This window comes from Halictus rubicundus, unplaced genomic scaffold (genome assembly GCF_050948215.1).
Source record: "Halictus rubicundus isolate RS-2024b unplaced genomic scaffold, iyHalRubi1_principal scaffold0049, whole genome shotgun sequence".
Taxonomy (NCBI): domain Eukaryota; kingdom Metazoa; phylum Arthropoda; class Insecta; order Hymenoptera; family Halictidae; genus Halictus; species Halictus rubicundus.
This window is the reverse complement of record NW_027488590.1, coordinates 108,381-129,683: the sequence shown is the minus strand read 5'-3', so window position 1 is coordinate 129,683 and position 21,303 is coordinate 108,381. Positions and strand designations below refer to the sequence as shown.

Genomic DNA, 21,303 nt, shown 5'->3' with positions numbered 1-21,303 from the left:
CACTATGCGCAATACGAATCTAGTATATTATCGAAATAAAATTTCGATAAGCTGAAATAAAATATCAACAAACAGCTACAGTATATAAAGTTTAGATTGTTTTTGGAATAAATATGATTTTTCTCCTTTAAGGTCGTGTGAAGGTCAACATAAATTTGTATCGTTGAACTCGCCTTTCTATGAGCTGAAGGGTGGAAAACCCTATTAAGTTCTTAAAGGAAACAAAATTACTGACAAAAATATCATAATAGACTATATGTCAACCACATGTTTCTCAATCAGACTATATGCTACTTTGCACCGGCCATTCTCTCTGAATATTTTTTCCCGTATCATGAAAAGCAACCAAGCCACATATTTTAACTGCTCAAGTTAGACAAGACACCCTGCGTGCTATACTGCATGTAGTATAGACTGGAGTTGCGTGTGTTTCTGTTGTTATGGGGTCCATTACATTGTACAAAACTGGGACTTGAAATTAGGCACAGGGTTAAACATATTTGATTTCTGCTGCATTTTCACTGTGTACAGCGAATAACATTCTTCTGGAGCATTGATCTGGGATATGTTTAATTGAAATCAACTGTCATTTACCGGGATCGAGTGGAAGTTCAAAAGTGGACGAGTTTCTTGGTCGAACAATCAGACAACTTGTTAAACTTGAACATGTTCCCAATGAGTTCTTTGAGTTTCGCTACACCACGTTCAAGTGAATTCGAACTCGTAAAGCATGAACAAGCATCTCACTTTGTGACGGTGACCAATCTTAGCCAAACAAAAATTCGTCAAAGTTTCGTGGAGACACATTTTTCTAAATCCTGGATATAGTAAGATCGATCGTCTCTTATCAACTCGTATTATTTTTAATTTTTAGATATATGAATTATATTTAACCAGTTAGTAAAATGAGGGAGGCTAATGCAATGAAGTGACAGGGGGATAGGAAAATTAAAGACTACAGAGGTGAAATAAGTAAGAAGAACAGTTTAGAACAGAGCTGCTCAATATGCCTACACTCCTCGTCAGAAAGATAGCCCAGGTGTGCTATGTTTAATTTCTCAATGACGCATGTAAAGTTTTACGTTTGTGACGTATAATATCAAAACTTTATGAGCTCAGAATATGCGGGTCGTTGAAAATAATTAAAAATATTATAAGGTTTAGTGTGCAACAAAAAAAAATTGTTTTACTTTAAGAAAGAAATGATAGCACATGTACAATAAGAAAATAATAATGAATATAAATTTTAACTAACAATAATTACTTATCAAACATATATACTTATTTAATAATGGGTACATCCTCCTTTATTTTCTATTACTTCTATTGTACGATTTGGTATCGATTTATATAGTTTTTGGATGTAATTTTGACATTCGCGTACAATTGCATTTTTCAATTCTTGTACGTGTTGATACTGCTTTCCATTCGGGTATACGCCGCGAACAAGTTCTGCCCAGCAATTTTCAATAATATTAAGGTCCGGGGAGCGTGCAGGCCACGGCAAAACAGATATATTATTTTCATTAAAATATGATTGGACCAATCTTGATGTGTGTACAGATGCATTATCTTGTTGAAAGATGTAATCAGGTCCAGAGATGCATTCTGCATGATTATTTATTTGTTCTTTGATTAAATTTATGTATTGGACACTATTTATTCTCCCATTGATGAACTTGATACTTGTCGTGCCGAAATAACCGATGCCGGCCCAAACCATTACGCTGCCTCCTCCCATTTGTCGTCGGATTGCTGACATTGTCCCTTTTCTTATGTCATGAAAATAATATTCGAACCCATCAGGACCATCCAGGTTAAATTTTTTTTCGTCCGAAAATAGTACTCTTTTCCATTTTTTTCCCAATGCACTCTTTCTTTTGCAAAGCGTAAACGTTCTGCTTTGTGTTTCGTTGTTAACGGAGGTTTCTTTTTTAATTTTAGCCTCTTAATATTTTTGCAGGATAATAGAACTCGACGAACACTCGAAACACTGGCACTAACACTAGATTTTCCATTATTTGCTTCGTTGTTAACTGCGAGTTGGAAGCTACACGCATAATTGCTCGATGACGGCCGACCAGTACTTTTCTTTTTGCCATAATCTTCAACATTTTTTTAAGCAATTGTGTATTACTTTACGACTTCTTTTTATTACTTTCGATATTTTCGCTACTGATAACTGTTGCTGTTTTAGTTCAAGAATTTGCTTTTTTTCAGACTCGTTTAATTTTTTTCCGCGTCCCATACTTACAAATTTATATAATATTGTACTGTAATCTTTACTCGTTGATAGATCATGAAATACTGAGCATTTCTAAACATATTAACAGAGTGTGCTATCATTTCGACCTTAGTATGGAACAGTTTTTCTTTGTTGTATACAAACATCTACGACATTGTGATTTATTTCCAGCAAGCCGCATATTCTGAGCTCATAATATTGTTTTGATATTGTACGTTACAGACGAAAAATTTTACATGCGTCATTGAGAAATTAAAGATAGCACACCTGGGCTATCTTTTCGACGAGGAGTGTATTAGCGGGCAAGTGGGCACGCCGATGCCAGTGGGTACAGCAACGGGCAAAGCTACGGACATGTGACTTACAATTAGCGGAGTCGGCAGCTCAGCCGTAGCTGGCCACGTAGCTGTGACAATGCGTGTGACAAATGCATGCAGCCTTGCCCGCAGAGGCGTGGCTTCGCGTCCGCCGTGCCGTTCTGTGTATATGCCCAAGCAGAGTCGCCAGATCAAGACTTGTTCTCGCACTCTAATTTCCCCTCCTACCGCGCTATTCCCCACACTTCCGTCGCTGCCCGGTCGCGTGACACGTTTCGTCTCTGTCGTGCATACTCCGGTACGAGCAGAGAGAGGGTAAGTTTTTCCCCTCAACTTGTGCTCCTTCCCCTCTTCTGGCGACACTGTCCTCGGGGCAAGAAGATCGCTGCCCGTACGTGCAGACATTGATCAGCTCTGGTTTAGGGACTATTATATGTGTTGTATTTGTGACCAAATACTTTTTGGATTCACTATACATCTTTAAACAAACGTACCTTTCTTAAGTGGTACTTAAAAATTGATTCCCTATTCTGTGTTTACTAAATACTTAATAAACACAATTATAATTTAAACGTATGTTAATGCGTTCTTGAATACACACCTAATAGAATTCAGCATCAGGGAGAGGGGCATTGTAATAAGACTTCCCCTAAGAAGCATTCGTGAATCGAACTATTTACGGATTTCTAGTTTCATTTTTGCTCTACACATTATTGCTCTTCGACTAATAAAACTCGAGCTGACAATCTACCGTAGGTTCTAACAAATGGTAACAGATAACGGATACGAAAAGAGTCACACCGTTGTGAACGATAAGGCGGAACGACATTGACGAATAGGCTTCCGTGCAGTTCCGCGAGGTTTTCGCGAGTACAATTCCATTGGCAATGGACTCGAAACCGCTATCATGCACGGTCCAGAGCAATTCCAATAGGCGATCCATTATCTTTAGCGGCGTCAGACCAATCGATTCGCCACTCTCCTTTTTCTGATTCCGTCCCTCCTCCCTCGTAAGGGCCTCCTTCCTTCGCATTTTCATTTTCGCGAAATGTTAAATGTCATTTATATATATATATATTTTTTTTCTAAACCGGCTACAATGCGCCGCACAGACAAATTTTTGATTTTTATGAAAAAAAAAATTGTTTTTGAATAGCCTAATATTAAATTTTTTTTCGGAGATACACGCCTGGGAAATAACCTTTTTTCTCCTGGGAATTCATCAGTTTTCAGAGCAATAGTTATGTAATTACTCCGCCTATAATTGAATACTTAGGGGTCTATAAGTTATATGGGTTATTACAAATAGCTTAAACTATTAACTGGCAAAATGAATTTTTCACAAATGTTGTTTAACAGTAAGTAATATAGACTAACCGGAAGCCACGTTGCGTTGCGCTCATTTTTCATTTATGCAGGAATACAAAAAATCCTTTAAGAGACATCGATGTGACACTAATCATTTTGGCAAGGTGTAATACTGATCTAACTTTGAGACCCTTGGGTGCAATGTAAGTTTAAAAATCAACTTTCAGAATTTCCAAGAATGAATCGCGCGGAAGTTACGATTATTTAATGTTTCAGGTGAAATTTTTTAAGGATATATCATAAATAATATAGGAAAATCTGAAATAGTTAATTAGAATTAATTTTTTAAATAAAAAATTTAATAATAATTTTTTTACGTTAAATAAACAAAGTTTTCGTTCACTGGACCACTGTCGCAAAATTGCAACAAAAACGGAAAAACGAAAGAAGAGAAGTGAAAAAAATATGTAAAAATAAACTATAATAAATAAATAATAATAAATTAACGATAGATAATAATAAGAGGGACTAACGGCACTCCATTTGAAGGCGTTGCCTAGTTATGCATTTTGATTGTCTCACTGGTCAATAAAAGAAATGATAATCGCATCTTGAAATCACTGTAATAATGATCGTTGTTTCAGTGATAAGTAACTTTTTGTAATTAATATTTGTTGTTAATTTATTATCATTCATTTATTACAATTCATTTTATATATATTAAAGATAATTAATTTTTATCTAACGGTTTTGTCATTCTCTTCCCTCCACTTTTCTCCCGTTGTTCCTTCCATGTTCATTGATCCCTCAAAATCAAATCAGATTCTGATAGTGTATTTAATTTGCATTTTTGGTCATAAATATCATTGTCATTATTAGACCAAAAACGCGTGACCAAAAACACAGTAGAATAAAAGTATTGAAATGTTTTTTTATAAATTCATATACAGGATGTCTCACCTAACTCGAACATCTAAAGTATCTCGCTTGTTTTTTATGACAGAAAAAATTGCAGAGGAAAACACATTAGTTGGTTCAGAGGGGCAAATATTATAATAGGCAAAAAAAATTGTTGAAGGTTATATTTTTTGAGATTTCAAGGTCATCGATGTTTTTTTAAATGGAATTATATATTTTTATTATCGCTATATGATAGCCAAGGTCAAGACGAATTCAACGACCTGTAATATTATCACCTCCGCGTGAACCTTGAGTTTGTTATCACCAACGATTATACACCACACATTTACACTCCATAGACGCTGGTGTACAACTTGTCGAAGTAATTTCGGGTTTTCAATGCACCAATAATGCATATTATGTGTATTCAGTTGTCCATGGTTAGAAAAAGTAGCTTCGTCAGTAAAGAGAACGTCATAAAAGAAATGTTCATTTCTTTGTATTTGCTGCAATGTCCATGTACAAAAAGCAACACGATTCTCAAAGTCATTGCCACCAAGCTCCTGATGTAAGGAAATATGGTATGGATGAAAATGACGTTGCAATATTCGGGACACACTTGCTTTGCAAATGCCTAAGAACGTCCAATTTTTCGACAACTTGTAGTAGGATCAATATTGACTGTAGCCAATACAAAAGTTTCGGCACCTTCTCCAGTAGCAGGCTTTGCTCGTCTTCTGTTTAGTGGTTTAACACTCCCTGTTCTACAAAACAATTGAACAATGCGGTCAAAACTTTGTCGAGGACGATGATTTCTCTCAGGGTATCTTTCTGCGTACAGTTGAGATGATTGTACTGAGTTACTTTTAGCCTCACCCATAAACTAAAATCATCTCTATCTTTTCTGCATCACTGTACACTATCGTTTCAGAGAAGTAACGTTATCTTTCACAATCAAATAAATCCCGAAGAATTTCTTAAACGTACTGATATCAGTCATCATAAGGAGAAGAATTTGTATCAGTGTTTACAATTTATTGTAAGCGTGTTTACAGTCAATAGTCAAAGTTCAAGAACATTTCGTGAAACCCTAGGGGACATGTCATCGTTGTTTCACTATTTAGGTCAAGTGTCCTACTTTTATGAATTTTTCGTACTCGACGTCACGTGAAGGTGATAATATTACAGGTCGTTGGATTCGTCTTGACCTCGGATATCATATAGCGATACTAAAAATATATCATTCCATTGAAAAAAACTTCGATGATCTTGAAATCTCAAAAAATATAACCTTGAACACATTTTGTTGCTTATCGTAATATTTGTCCCCCTGAAGCAACTAATGTTTTCCGTTGACATTTTTTTCTATCATAAAAAACAAGCGAGATATTTTAGATGCTCGAGTTATGTAAAACACCCTGTATAAAAACGTGCATGAACTTTTCAATCTGTATAGTTTACACTTTACTAAGTTTCAATTTATAATATTTTCGAGAAAAACCGTGTCTTCAGTTTTCCACCCACTACATCATGCACCACATCTGAGAAAAATGATTGATGGGTTATAAAAGCATCAGCATTATCCACGGTTTATTGTTATACGATTTCTTTTTACGAAAATATAATAGTTTAAATATCGACAACTTATCGAAAATTGGAAATTTACTGTTCAATTATGCCTTCTGGTACCGCTGTACTTTGAAACTGAAAAAAACGCTTTAAGAATTTAGACCTGAAGTATCTCTTTTAAAAAATTCAACGCTTGAAAGGCTACCAGATAATTGATATTTTAAGGGTTAAAGACGTGAAAGGCGTTTCGACTCTTTAATAAACTGATGAAGTTCATTGAAAACTTAAAAAGTTTCACTTTGGAAGCTACTCAAGCTTCACTTGAATAAAAACACACTTTCCATTCAGTGTGTACTTACTTGGGAAACCTAACGTAATTTCGGCAATACTTACCCTATCTAAATACTTAATGATCTTTCTCCAGGTTGCGGTAGCATAACGCCGAAATCCACGTGGGGTAAAATCGCGACCATGGGTTACGCCAGCCTCGGGATCCCGTTGACTGTGGTTTACCTATCGAGCGCCGGAGGTCTGTTATCCAGATGTGCCAGAGGTGTCTTTACACATGCTCTTTGCTGCTGCCTTTGTTCGAATTGCGGCTATTGTTGCTACGATGAAAGAAGAATGGAGGTGAGCGAAGAAACATTAATTGATAGAATATTTCTCGTAAAATGTCAAATGAAACACATCTATACTACAGGTACAATTAACTATTACATTGTCCCGAATCTAAACTCTGGAAGTTCCATATTATTCGAATTCAAACGAGTATTGATTAAAGATTTTTTACTTTTCATACATATACAATACATATATTGCTCTTTGCTTTGTTGCTCTCTTACAATTAACAATGTCTTGATAGGTGGAAGTCATTTGTATCCCAAATAGATACAGATTTTGCATGAACTCTGCACTCGTACAGGAACGAAAGGACAAGGAAATATATTTGCTGTTTATAAATGAATATATTACAATTTAAAGATTATTAGAAATTATTGGAAGTTTTAGTAAAACAATGTGATAACCTATTAATTTTAGAGGAATTCAAAACGATCGTGAAAAAAAAGAAAATAGTGGAGAGTCTTGCACACGTAAATTCCTTAGGCATATGTATATACAGTCAGTCAAAAAAGTCTCCGTACACCGTACAAGAATTTATTTAAAGTTGCATAATTTTAAAGGAAATGGTAATAAATAAATAATTCTTTCGTTATTATATTCAGAAATATAACATTAATTATTAGTGCAAACTAAAAGATGTTACATGCATTTGTTAACAAATAAACGAACGAAAATGACGAGCATAACAAAAATGAGGTCAAAAAAGTCTCCGTACAGAGACTGTGAGCGTGTAAATTTATTTCCTTTGTTAACGGTTCAGCTGAATGTTTACAAATAACTCTCAAGGAAACACTCTATGGTCAAGTATAATTTAGTTGCTTGGCTGTTAGCAAGAATAAAAGACGTTTTCGCGAAAAAATTTCTCCGAAATGGAAGTACCACTTGCGACCAAAGATTTAATTATAAAATTAAGAGAAGATTCATTATCCATTAGAAAAATAGGTCAAATAGTAAAAAGGACACATTCTTCGGTACAATATATTCTTGAGAAATACGCAAAAACTAAATCTATTCAAAGTTTACAACGTACAGGTCGACCACAAAAATTAGATACTAATCATAAACGTGCAATCCTACGAACAATTCGTTGTGATCCACAAACGAGTGCACCAATATTGGCCAGTATGATAGAAAATGACTATAATATAAAAGTAGTGTCTGAAACTATTCGAAATGTTATGAGAAAAGCTGGATACAATAGTCGTACAGCCAGGAGAACACCGTTCGTAAGTAAAGTTAATAAAAGAAAACGTTTTGAATTTGCAAAGGCACACGTTAATAAGGATCAAAGCTTTTGGAATAATGTTATATTTAGTGATGAATGTAAATTCACTATTTTTACTTCGGAGGGAAATGTTAAAGTGTGGAGAAAACCAAATGAACAGATGAAACTCAAAAAACTCCCATCGTTTAAATAAGGAGGCGGCAGCGTGATGGTGTGGGGGTGTATGAGTGTAGCAGGGGTGGGAAATTTAGTCTTTATTGACGGTATAATGGATCAGCATGAATATTTGAACATTTTGAAAGAAAATTTAAAAAACAGTGCCAGAAAATTACATCTTGAAGAGTCGTTTATCTTCCAGCAGGATAACGACCCTAAGCACATGGCTAAGAAAGTAAAGGAATGGGTATTATACAATGTCCCGAAACAGCTGCATACACCTCCACAATCTCCCGACATTAATGCAATCGAACATTTGTGGGGAGAAATAAAAAGAAATTTGAAAAAATACACAATAAAAAACAAGGAAGACCTAAAATCTAATATATTGTTGGAATGGGAAAATATTCAGCCAAGTACAATACAAAAATTAGTTCAAACAATGCCAAAGAGGATGCAAGAAATTATAAAATTAAAAGGCGGCCCAACTGATCACTAATTAACAAATTATGAATAATAGTGTTACATGTACAGAGACTTTTTTGACCTCGTTTTCGTTGAGTTTTACTTTTTCCTTTGTTTATTTGTTAACAAATAAATGTAATATAGCTTTTTTGCACTGTTAATAAATGTTACGTTTGTGAACATAATAACGCAAGAATTATTTATTTATTACCATTTCCTTTAAAATTGTGCAACATTAAATAAATTCTTGTACGGTGTACGGAGACTTTTTTGACTGACTGTAGGTACTGATGCATGAAAAGATGTATGATGTTCAATCCTCATGAGACCGAAAAGCGATACATTTCTCTTGCACGGTAAAATATGAATATCTTCACTATTATACAGAGTGAATGTAAACTGTGGTACAGCAGGAAAGTGGAGTTATATTTCTCAGAGGAACAATAACTGATAAGTAGAGCAAATGAGAGATTAAATATTTTAAAATACATGAAATACAACACTTATTATTTACGTAATGTTAAAAAGGTACCTACATCATATTCATACATATATTATTTTGATCAATATACATATATACAGGGTCCCCCCGTTAAGTTATGTCACCATTTTTTAGGCATTTCCGATAGTGCAATTAAAAAATGTTTTTAGACAAAAGTTTGTCAATACTTGGCGAGTTACACGTCCGCATATTCTTAAATCTAAAAAAATGCTGTTTACGTAAAAAAGTAAAGGTCACCTTGACTTTTTTAAATGGCACCACACGTTTTGGACATAATAGAATTGTTGCTGACGTCGAGATGAAAGAGATGACGTCGTAAATGAAAATATTTTCCATATTGAAAAACTGAATAATGATAATAATAGAAGCATAGAAGAATTTGTTCGATCGAAATTTCACGAAACAATCCTCAAGTATAACCCTTCCTTTGGCGTCTCTAGATGTATGTAATCCTCGAATAATTTGTGTATTTTTTTATTTGCAAATCCGTGTACACAAAGTTTATCTTTCCATGTTGATCGTGATAAGATCAATTTGGAAAGGAATATTGCAAAACAGTGCGGGAAAGTGAAGGCACTTTCTTGGTAGATCGATCTTAAAATTGCTTTTAAATTGACATGGGCCCAGGAGAAGGAGAGACGAATGAGGAAGAAAAGGCAGCAGGAAGAAGTGGCTCAGCAGCAACAGCAATTGCAGTTACAGGAGCCCTTTTATGTCCGCGCAAATGCGTCAACGTTCACGAGCACAGTGGCCAGCCCAAAGGACGAAGTGTCGAGTCTTGGCTCCGGTGACAGGCCAAACGTTACTATACTCGCACCAATCAGCATTTGTCTCGGTGCAATACTGTGCTACATTGTGGCAGGCGCTTTTACTCTGCACAAGTTGGACGACTGGTCCTTTGTGGGTACGTTGCAAAAGAGAATCCCGATTTTTCCCGAACGAAACGCATTGCCTCAAAAGGGATATATAGTCAACGATATGCATCAGAAAATGTCAAAAATTATTTAACGTGCCTTACCTACCACGGAAGTGAATTTCTAATTTTCATAGAGATTCGTATATTCCAATTAAAAACGATTACCTGATGAAATATTCACTGATTTACTGATTGAATGCGGACGATAAAGAATTCAGATAGCATCGGTTCGGATAATCGAGCTTATGCTACATCGTCAATTAAACAAATAAATATGATCCAAATCGTATTAAGTTTGGCCTCTTTATGTTCAGAAAAATGTCACAAATATAGTGGTGAAAATCTCATGAAAAAATAAGTAAAACCAATAAAGTTTTGTCATTACATTAGTAATGTCTCAACGATCATGTCATACTATCGTGGGAAAATTTTTCTCTCCCATATATTTATAGGGACATTACACTGTGGTCCTTTATTTTAATAGCAATATTGTGTGTTGAAAATCAGTAACAAAAAGAGTCCAATTTTTCCAAAATTGAGATTTTGATACCTGTAAAATGTTTCTAGAAAATGAGGCCAAACTTTTTTAGAAAAATCCCAAAATTAACTTATTTTTGGAAGAAATTTTTTCAGCAGAACTATTATACTTTTTACATTACGATTTTGCGCACACATTTATGGGTATTTGAAGTACATAAATTGTTTTTTTTTTTTAATCAAAAACAATAAAAATGACGAGTTATATACATTTTTATGAAGTATGTTTTAGAAAATATTTGTTGAGCGTTGCCATGATTCTGGTCCTTTTGCTTCTGTTGGTTGAAAACCAAAAAATGATGAATTATATTTAATCAGTACACATAAATGTGACTAAGTCCGAATCAAAATAAATTGAAAATCTTGATTATTTACAAAATGGAGGAATTTTCAATTTTGATTTTTGTAATATTTCTCCGCGTTTAATATCATTATTTAATGTGTAACTATTAAGAGCCAAGACTCCGTAATTCACAATGAGGTAGAGTGACTACGTTACCGACAAAATTAGGCGGAACATGATTTTACGTGTCTCAACTTTTCGTCCTTATATGAGAATATTTTTCACTGGGGAAGGGCTCACTCTAAAGAGGAGTGTTCAATCTAACGCTCTGGTCATGAACGGACGAAACTATGCAGATATTTGGCAATATAAATATTAGAAGTAGACCAAAAACCGCACAATGTACATGCCGTGCAATCCAAGCATTTTTATGCCATTGGATTAGTTTTCTGGATGAAATCGAGAGTAGCGCACGCTAGAAAATATCTCCAGAAACAAATTGAGCTATTTTTTGTCTTGATTCTCTGCGAAATAAAGCCAAAAACTTGAAACACGTTTCTGGCGTCAGAATTCATAATATCGATAATGCAGAGCAAAACATGTGACAACGACCCGTCGGATCAAACCAAAACGGATCTTAAGTCTGTGTCTGAAGACTGTGAACGGAAATTATACAGCAGTTACCGACCTGCTGACTCTGAAAAAGACTCTGAAAAGTCGACTCTGAGAAGTCGACCTTCGCCCTTAATGATATAAACATTTGTGCATTTAGACGATTTATCTGAAATGAATATTCGATAGAATTGAATTGAATTGTATTTTTAATATATTCAGTTGTAATATTAATAATGTACAATTATTGAGATTGTACCGATGCATCTATGAGAATTTGTTCAACAAACTTATTTCTTTGGGCATATATTATTGTAATAATGGCTCAAAATTTAATAGATAAATTCTTGCTATTTTTATAAAGTATTGTAAAGTATCCCATTTTAACGCTTCGTAATCCTAATGTTAAGGATTAAAGAAAATGGATTCTTCGAAAGTTCAAAACCAAAATACCCCCTTAAATCTAGAATCGGAAGGCACTTGGATTGAAGAACCGATAGATTTTCATTTAAGATTACGCCAGCAATGAAAGGGTTATATTGTGCATTTAACCGTCTTGTTTCTTATTTGATCGCAGATGCAAGCTACTTCTGCTTCATGAGCATGAGCACGATTGGGTTCGGCGATATGGTTCCCGGTTCCTACCCCCGTCAGAATCTTTACGAGTCGAGGAACGTAACCATTTGGTTTTGCTCCTGCTACATAATGTCTGGGATCGCAATCACCGCGATGTGCTTCAACATCCTCCATGATGAGATCGTCCATAGGCTCAGCCATCAGGTGGAAAAACCGGAGCCGATCAAAGCCAGTCCAAGTGTGGACGAGCTGTCAACGGATCCTTTCGCGTTGACCTCGTGACAATTTCCGTCTGGCAACCTGTGCCACAGGAACGGCAACGACGAGAACGACATATGCGGAACAGATCCACCTACCAGTCTGTTCGCCCACGAGAACGAAATCAATATCTTAAAGGACTGTTTCAATCAGGTAGACGTCACTAGAGACTGCAAGCCGATTCTGAAGCTCGAGGATCACGTGCCGTCGATTCCTAGTGTTTACATGTTGCCGAAAGTTGACGAAGAGACCGAGGAGAATACGGAGATGTAAAACTTTACACTTCTTGTAGTCCGAACAAGTATGCTTGATCTAGGCAACAATGTGAAAAGTAACCCGGCGGATATAGATGAAACGCAAGATATATGTATGTTAAAAATAGAGTAATACTCGTTCTATTATAACGATATAACGTGTGCACGCGCGTGCTTCAGCGTATAGCGAAAGGTCGTTCGATAAAGTTCATCGTTCGTGTTGATCGCAAGAACAATTTTTTTCAATCGTCTTTCCGACTGAATCTTCTCGGGAAGAGAATACTCCTTCTAGACCAGTGCCGGGCACGTTTGCTTCAATTCAGGCAAAATCATCCCCACCATAGCCCGCCCACTATCCCCTTCCAGTGAGCGCCGTTACCGTGGGGCAACGAAAACGCGAGACACCAGCGAACGCGACGAAAGCGTGCGCTGCACGGAGGACCGATTGATGGGGGAAGCAAGCGTTCGAGGGGCCCCAAACGTGCCCAGCACTATTCTAGAGAATCAAGGAATCCATTGTGTTTAAACACTCATTTAAATAACAGATATTTAACTAGCGTTGTCGTGCAGAGTTATTTTCGACTGTACATTAACTGCTCCGAAGAAATAATTCCGAGCGAAACGCAAAATACAAGCAATGTATTCGCATTGCACACGAGAAACACAGAGATTTCAAAGAAAGTACGTAAGTGCAATGTCGGTTCCGAGATTAACATAAAAGTGCTTCTTTATCCCAGTCAATTTCAATCTTGTCGCTCTTATCGAATACAATGTTTCACAATTACAAACTAGCATCAAACTTTTTTTACAATTACTTTTCAACTTTTGTGTTACGATAAGAAAAGGGGTGATTCCACATTTAAAAAATAAGTGGGAAATGTAGAATGAAATTATGTCATATTCTGTTGAATAGGTATCATGTGACAGGTCTGTTCACGACCGACCGATTCTACTCTCTGCAAATGCTAGGCGCGCGGACTTTACGAGTTTTCAAAGACAATTTTCTCGAATACAAAGCCTCGTGTGAACAAATTTTATTCTACATTTTCGACTTATTTTATTACGTAGAATCGCCCCCTTTTCAGTTGTACCACCAATTACACCGATCAATTGGTATATCGAAAACATATAGCAGCCAAGTTCATTTGTTTCAGTCAACCAATCGAAATGGCGATATCCGTGTAAACCGAGCTCAAGCTTAAGCATATAGAGCTAGTATACTCATCGGCACCATGTTTGATAAGTCCGGTAATGGTACCGTAGAAGTTCTAGCAGCAAGTAGGATGTCTTGAAGGTGCACGAAGTGTATCCTAAATGTTCCACGAATTTCGAGAACTGTCTACAAACGTTTCTACGTTAATTCAAGATTGCTCTTAACGAACTTTGTTACTGTACATCAGTTTTGAAAATGAATGACGACATGAGAAATCAAATGAAATATTTTCTAACTGCTGATATAAAAGTGATATAACAATATCGCTGATATAACAATATCGAACGATTTTCTTTTTAATGTGAGTTCAGCAGCTGCATAGTTGTTTCTATTCGGCACTCGGAAATGACATACCAACTTACATTGAAACGGACTCAATGTTTTTACATTACATCCCTACACAGATAAACCTTGTAACTCCATATTTAAACATTCGCAAAATAAAAACATTCTTACTTGTAATATAACTGTATTAATTTCTGTGTCTAGTCCGTGAGATGGAACGTTTCTATGTAATAAAATACGTGTATGCATGCGTATACACATGTACCAGTGTTTCTCATGTTCTACGCATTAAACGATTGTTCACATACAAACGATTTGATTGAAATATTCTCCACCACTGCCGTAAACAAAAACTGTTACCTGTACGAATTTTAACGTATAAGCGCTGATAAATCTAATACCGTAACGGATGAATTTTCTACGAGGAAGGGAATTCGGTAAGCTTTTATACCCGTAATCTGTAAAAGTTCAATTTTTCAAGGAAACTTTAACTTTTGTACATATCTACCATTATTATCGATTTTTACTCGAAAGTTTTTATATTCTATAATACTTTTAACAAATTGTTTGTAGTATAAGTTCGCAGGTTGCCCACAATACCGTGATCGATAATCAAATAACAATTATGAGAATGGAATCGATCACTCCTAGTATAAATATTCCACCGAGCCAACGACTAGACGCAGAAATTATCTGTGACAAATGAAATCACATTCCACTACTGTGCTCAAGAACAATAACTAAAGTACTGTTACAAGATAAGCACTAATCTTTAAGAGTGTTGCGTATGAAACTACCCATATTGTTTAATATTGATATTTGTCATAGACTATGAGATTATGGAGTGCGTAATGTATAGTCTGTTACAGTTAGCTGTAAAATACTGTTGTCCTCGTCGAGTACAATGCAGATCGCATAAATTGCAGAACACTCGCGTAATACTTTTTGCTAAATTATAACAATGCAATTGTTTTCCTTCCTTCTCCTTGCCGGTAACTTTTAAAATATTACTTTTACAAATCGAAGAATATTCGATTAATTTCTGATATTTTAGCTACGAGGAAATCCAATAAAAACACAGTGCACGTAATACAAACAGTAATTTATCAACATTTTACTTATAATCGATCAATCTTATGACACACGGCAAAATTATTGAGGTAATATGTGCTCAACATTCTGACATTTTCCTACTAACAAGCAAACTTTTTAGTCATCCAAAATTCATACTGCAATAGATTGCTAAGATTACCTTGATGACGGTAACATAGTATGGTAAAATGCGCTATGTCACTTAAACTACGCCAAACTTAAATACCAGCTATGTATGTTGCACGATTAATCTGCAAAAGGAGAGTTAATTCCAACGAGCCTACAATAAAGGATAAACGATTATTCTGCAATCCTGAAAATAGTGTGTGGCATCTGCTCGGTACGTCCGACGAAAAAACATAGTGTGTAGTGGTGACTTAGAAGTGACCTTTTTCTGTTTCTTGTAACATATCATAAGATGTAAGCGAATGAAATGCTGAGATCTTTTCGCATTGGAAAGGAGGAGAAGAAGAAACAAGTGACCGATAAAACAATCGACACAGTCCCAATCTTTGGATCGCCTAGCATCGGGCCATTGGTTTCGACTGTGCAGCAAAATTGGCAAGCGAATTTCGTACGGCGTCTAATAACAATCGATATTAGCTTGAGCAGTGGCTAGAGTTATCGTTATCACTCCGTTGGTGATTCGATGGAGGATCACGGACGGTAACCAAGCCAAACTTTACTTTGGTACTTGCACCAGCCCATCCAGCCACCGATTCAACCCAGCTAACCGAGCAAACTTCCTCACACTCATTCGATATCATTGTGAAAGACCATACGCGCGTTTCTAGGTGCCGACATTTCGACAATTTATAAGTGTGAGTCACAATTATACTACCTCTGTCGGAAAGTATTCCACCGAATAAATCGAGCATCTCTTCTAAACATTATTCACATACAAAATCTCAATGCTAATGAAATGGCCATCTTTAGTAAAAATAAAACGTTAATTTAGAAATATGTTTTCCTTTTTCTCGGTGGTACGAAAAAATAATCGAAGCAATAAGGGTTAAAAGTGGTCTATATTTATCACATTGCTTACATCATTCTCTGTAACGTTCACATTCAAGTGAAACTGATTGTTTTCTTTGTATATGGCCGACTGTTCTTCTCTATTTCTTTAAACTACGAAAGGATCATTTTTCATTTCGAACAGGGTAAGGGACCCAATTACTGTGACGGTAAGAATAACTGTGCGCCTATATCAGTTATACTTATTTTTAAAGCATAATGAATATAAAAAAGATATATTACATTTTTTCCATTAAAATCAGTTGATATATACATATTTTTTAATATTCATTATGCTTTAAAAATACGTCTGATTAATGTAGATACAGTAATTGAGTCTCTTACCGTATTCATTCAAATAATTGCTTCAGTTATCGCCTAATTAATGTAGGATTGAGACGGGTAATGGGCTAACAAATTGTTTAATAAAACAAAATTTTATTATATAATGTCCAGAAAATATGATCAACGTTACAATCAACCTCTCACGCTCGTGGTTCGGCGACAAAAGACCGCGAGGCCCGGCACCTCTGAGCATTTTATTTGTTTTTCCGAGTTCTCGAATTTTCCATGATCGTAACGGTCGCCATGCTTCTCGAAGCCTCCCATCGCAACGTTCCGAAACGTCGCATCGAGACACCTTCGAGAGGGAACGCTCGCGCTCCCACATTAATTTTGATTGGAACTACTCTACCAGGAGTAGTAATTTCCCTTTTAATCTCGTAACAGTGGAGACAACGAATCAGCGGACATATCGATGATTTCGTTAAGTTTAAAGATTTGTGACAGGCACACTTGTGAAACAATCTTAATCCTCATATAGTACATTCAGAGTCATTCTGAAACAGTTGTGGCCGTGTTTATTTATGTACTGATTCTTTATCCATTTATGCGATGATTAACATAATTTTATATAAATACAGTAAAAAAAGTACATGAACAAATTGTCAATATTTGGATTATTTTGTTTAAAAAAATAGTACAGCAATACATACACCTGGACTCATTTTAAAGCTCCAAGCCTCTACTTTCGCAGACCACCATTCATTTCTTTTTAGGATACTTGTGCATAATATGAGAGGTGAAAAACTGAGGACGAGTTTTTGGTCGAAAATGCTATACATTGAAAAGTCTGAAAAAGCATAAAAAATTTTGTTTTCTGAATGAATCGATTACAGATTTCAAGATTCAATCTTCCCTTTTACAACGACTGCTTCAAACTTAATTTACGATTTTCTTCTGACTCTTTTATAAAACAAAAATGAGTAACGAGTTTCATCGTGTGAGGATATTGTTCCTTATATTATTGCAAAGATGGCAATAGACCTTCCATTCGAATTTCTGTAAATCGGCTAGAAAAAAATCGTAAATCAAGGTTTAAGCATTCGTTGTAAAGAGGGAACTTCAATCTTTAAATCCACAGCGGTTTCAGTCGCGGGAACAATTTGTCAATGTTTTTTCAGACGTTTCAATTTGCAACATATTGGAGACCACAGATATTTTCAGTTTACCAGCGATTGTGACATACAAAGATATCTTAAATAAAAATGAACGGCGGATGGCAAAAGTAGAGGCTTCTATCTTTAAAATGAGTAGTCCAGCTAGATTGTTGCAATATTTTTTTAACGAAATTTGTTTAACGAACTTTATTTGTTTTCTATAGCAATCGGAACCATTCGTCTTTCGGATAAGGTGAAACTAAATCTAAGCTGAAGCAATTAAGATTACTCTTTTTAAGGACAACTTCGTCGAATTTGTTCGGTGAACCAAAATTCTTTCCTCAAAATAATTCAGAGTATCCAATAAAATTCTTGAAACTGCAGACGGTCCGGAAGTAAAGCGAGCATAGCTATCGAAGTAAACAGTAAAGGAAAGTTTATAGTACCAACGTACTCGTTTATACGTCGCATAAAATTTGATATCAGAACGTAAGGAATATGTTTTAGAAGCTTCGTTAAGTTATTTCAGTTTTAACGATAGGATTGATGGCGTACGCTTCTCTGCTGCTTCAAGACGTTATACGGTCTGACAACGGAACTTGTTTAAAAAAGTTGTAAAATTCTACTATTCAAACAAGTAATCTCCCTTTTTCAAATTGTTATAAATATGAAGTAAAAATTATTTTATGAAATTACATGTTCTGTTTAGAGAACGCTTTATCTGTTGATAAAATTTTTCATCTTAACATACTAGAATAAGGGAAGATGAAACACTGAAGATTAAATAATTACTAGACTGCGAAACTTTATTCAAAACGAACATGTTCTTCATCGATTATGAGAAGCAGGAATCGTATAAAATGTATTTCATCCCTTAATAATTTTGATACATTGAAAAAAACGTATCGATCCTCTTAGATTGTTCTAATCTTTTACTGTTTTATTTAACGCTCGGCCAATTTTTCGTAAATGCATAAAAATCCGCAGTCTAATAATTAAATTAAATTTATGAGCATATGCATCATTAAAAAGAATTAATGACGAATATCTTGAATTTCATACCTGCAGAGATGTAAGAAGTTTAGTTTTACAACAATTGTATTTCTAATTTGAATTTGCAAAATTGTCAACAAGTACCCATTGAGTCAAACGATATTTGGAATTGCCTTCTTAGATTGGCAAAAATTACGTTTAAAACTCTCTGCAAAAAAATGTTAATTTCGCTAAAAATATGTACACCCTTTGATCGTCTTGTAGTATAATTTCTGGTGTTGCAACACAATATGTAAATCCCGGAATTAGGCCACAATAAGAATTAAAATAAAATTATGAGGCATATATGTGTATTATTAAAACTAACTTCTTAAAATATTAGTTTGTTAACCCTTTCGGCAAGAATGCCGGATATATCCGGCATCCATCTGATGACCTGTGTGTACGAGCGTCGGATATATCCGGCATCCATGTGACAGCCTGTATACACGAGCGCCATCTATAATGGCGGATTTTATATAAATGCCTTTTAATATTAAAACTATAAACGCCACTTGTTAGAGGAAACATTGTTTAATTAAACACAGTTCTCATTTAACGTTTAGGAAAATCTTCATACAAAAGACAACTGACCACGCGCTATGTGTGCATTTTCGGAGCGGCGCACAGTGTGGACAAGCGGGATATACATATGTATCTCACTACACGTGCATATCACGATGTACGATAAATTCCTTTGGCAAATTGCATATTAGGAGGAAATTGATATTATTAATCATTGAGCAATCATTTAACAATCAATTTTATACATACATATTGTTAATTTTTTTTAATTCATTAATTTTATTGTGTAGCATGTATAGAAAATTCGAGACGGAAAAGTAAAACAAAACGCGGAACGACAAGCTTCTAGAAGTTTCGCGAAGGGAGTTTGTAGGCAATCACGCGGGGAAGCGACGCGAGGGGAGCGCTCGAAAAGTCGAATCACGCTTAACGACCGGGTGTTGATTTCACGTTCGCGGATAGCAACGAATTTATATAAATAGAGGGATCACGGAGGGACTCGGCCTATTTGCTATTCCGAGAGAGAGGACGAGGTAAGGACCACGGCCGCTCTTGGTTAGCATTAGCACCCCGGCAGGAGAGTACGGCGATAATACCTGGACGCCTGTCGGGAGAACGGGAGAGGACGGGAGTCTGTTCCTGGTCGCTCGTTCGACATGGAGAGTACGGCGATAATACCTGGACGCCTGTCGAACGAGAGAGAACGGGTCAACTCCTGGCCGCCCAGGGCTCGGCAGGAGAGTACGGCGACAATACCTGGACGCCTGCCGAGAGGGAACGGAAGAGTGTTCCTGGTCGCTCGTTCGACATGGAGAGTACGGCGATAATACCTGGACGCCTGTCGAACGAGAGAGAACGGGTCAACTCCTGGCCGCCCAGGCCCCGGCAGGAGAGTACGGCGATAATACCTGGACGCCTGTCGGGAGAACGGGAGAGGACGGGAGTCTGTTCCTGGTCGCTCGTTCGACATGGAGAGTACGGCGATAATACCTGGACGCCTGTCGAACGAGAGAGAACGGGTCAACTCCTGGCCGCCCAGGGCTCGGCAGGAGAGTACGGCGACAATACCTGGACGCCTGCCGAGAGGGAACGGAAGAGTGTTCCTGGCCGCTCGTCTCGACAAGGAGAGTACGGCGATAATACCTGGACGCCTTGTCGAGCGAGAGAGGACAGAGCATCTTCGGATCGGTTGCGAAAATACCACGGAACCTAGCTAGAGTATACGTGTGATGAGAGAAAGTTTGCATGATTGTGATTTATAATGCGAGCAATTGAATGAATTTATACATATACCTCACTTTCCTGTACCCCTGTTCCTAACCCAAAAATAAATTCTTTTATCCAGCATACCCTGATTAAATCCTTACTCATGGCTACAATTGTTAAATTTCATTTTTTGTGAATAATTACCATTACATGTACATTAAACTTGTATAAATTTTCAACGGTGGTTCTATTTATTAATTGCATATAAAACTTCAAATTAACATATAACAAAAACGGCAAAATACATCCTGAGATTCTTATTCGGATATATTACTTGTTATAGTTTTGTTTGCTTAGGATCTATTGTGGAAAATTTTTTAATTTTCTTTTTAAATATATTAGTTGTATTGTTAAATTTAATTTTCTGTTTCCAAACAAATTTGGATTTTTGTCGAAAATTTTGCCATTTATCCGCCACATTCACAGTGCGGAATTTACTTTTATAGAAAAATTCAATATTCGTGTATATCACGAATTATTATTAATAATCAAATAATAATCATTTTTACGCATTCTGAATTTGTTTTTAATATATGTTTTATTTTATGATCACATTTAAAGTACTGAGAATGAGTCGGATAGCGAGTAGCGATTTGTTAAGTTTGTTAATTTTGTTTACTACTATTATAATTTGTTTAAGTTTCTTATTATTAACTTTACGTATGGTTAATTTATTTATTTATTTATTTTAAT

The 21,303-nt window shown here is 35.9% G+C and overlaps 1 protein-coding gene across 1 annotated transcript; it reads left to right on the top strand.

Annotated features, from left to right (window-relative positions):
• Positions 1 to 6,445: 6,445 nt before the first annotated feature.
• Positions 6,446 to 12,516, top strand: LOC143363476 (TWiK family of potassium channels protein 18-like). The gene is made up of 4 exons (XM_076804050.1): positions 6,446 to 6,455; positions 6,764 to 6,969; positions 9,936 to 10,212; positions 12,234 to 12,516. The coding sequence occupies exons 1-4, from the start codon at positions 6,446 to 6,448 to the stop codon at positions 12,512 to 12,514; spliced, it is 774 nt and encodes a 257-aa protein (XP_076660165.1). The 3' UTR covers positions 12,515 to 12,516.
• Positions 12,517 to 21,303: the final 8,787 nt, after the last annotated feature.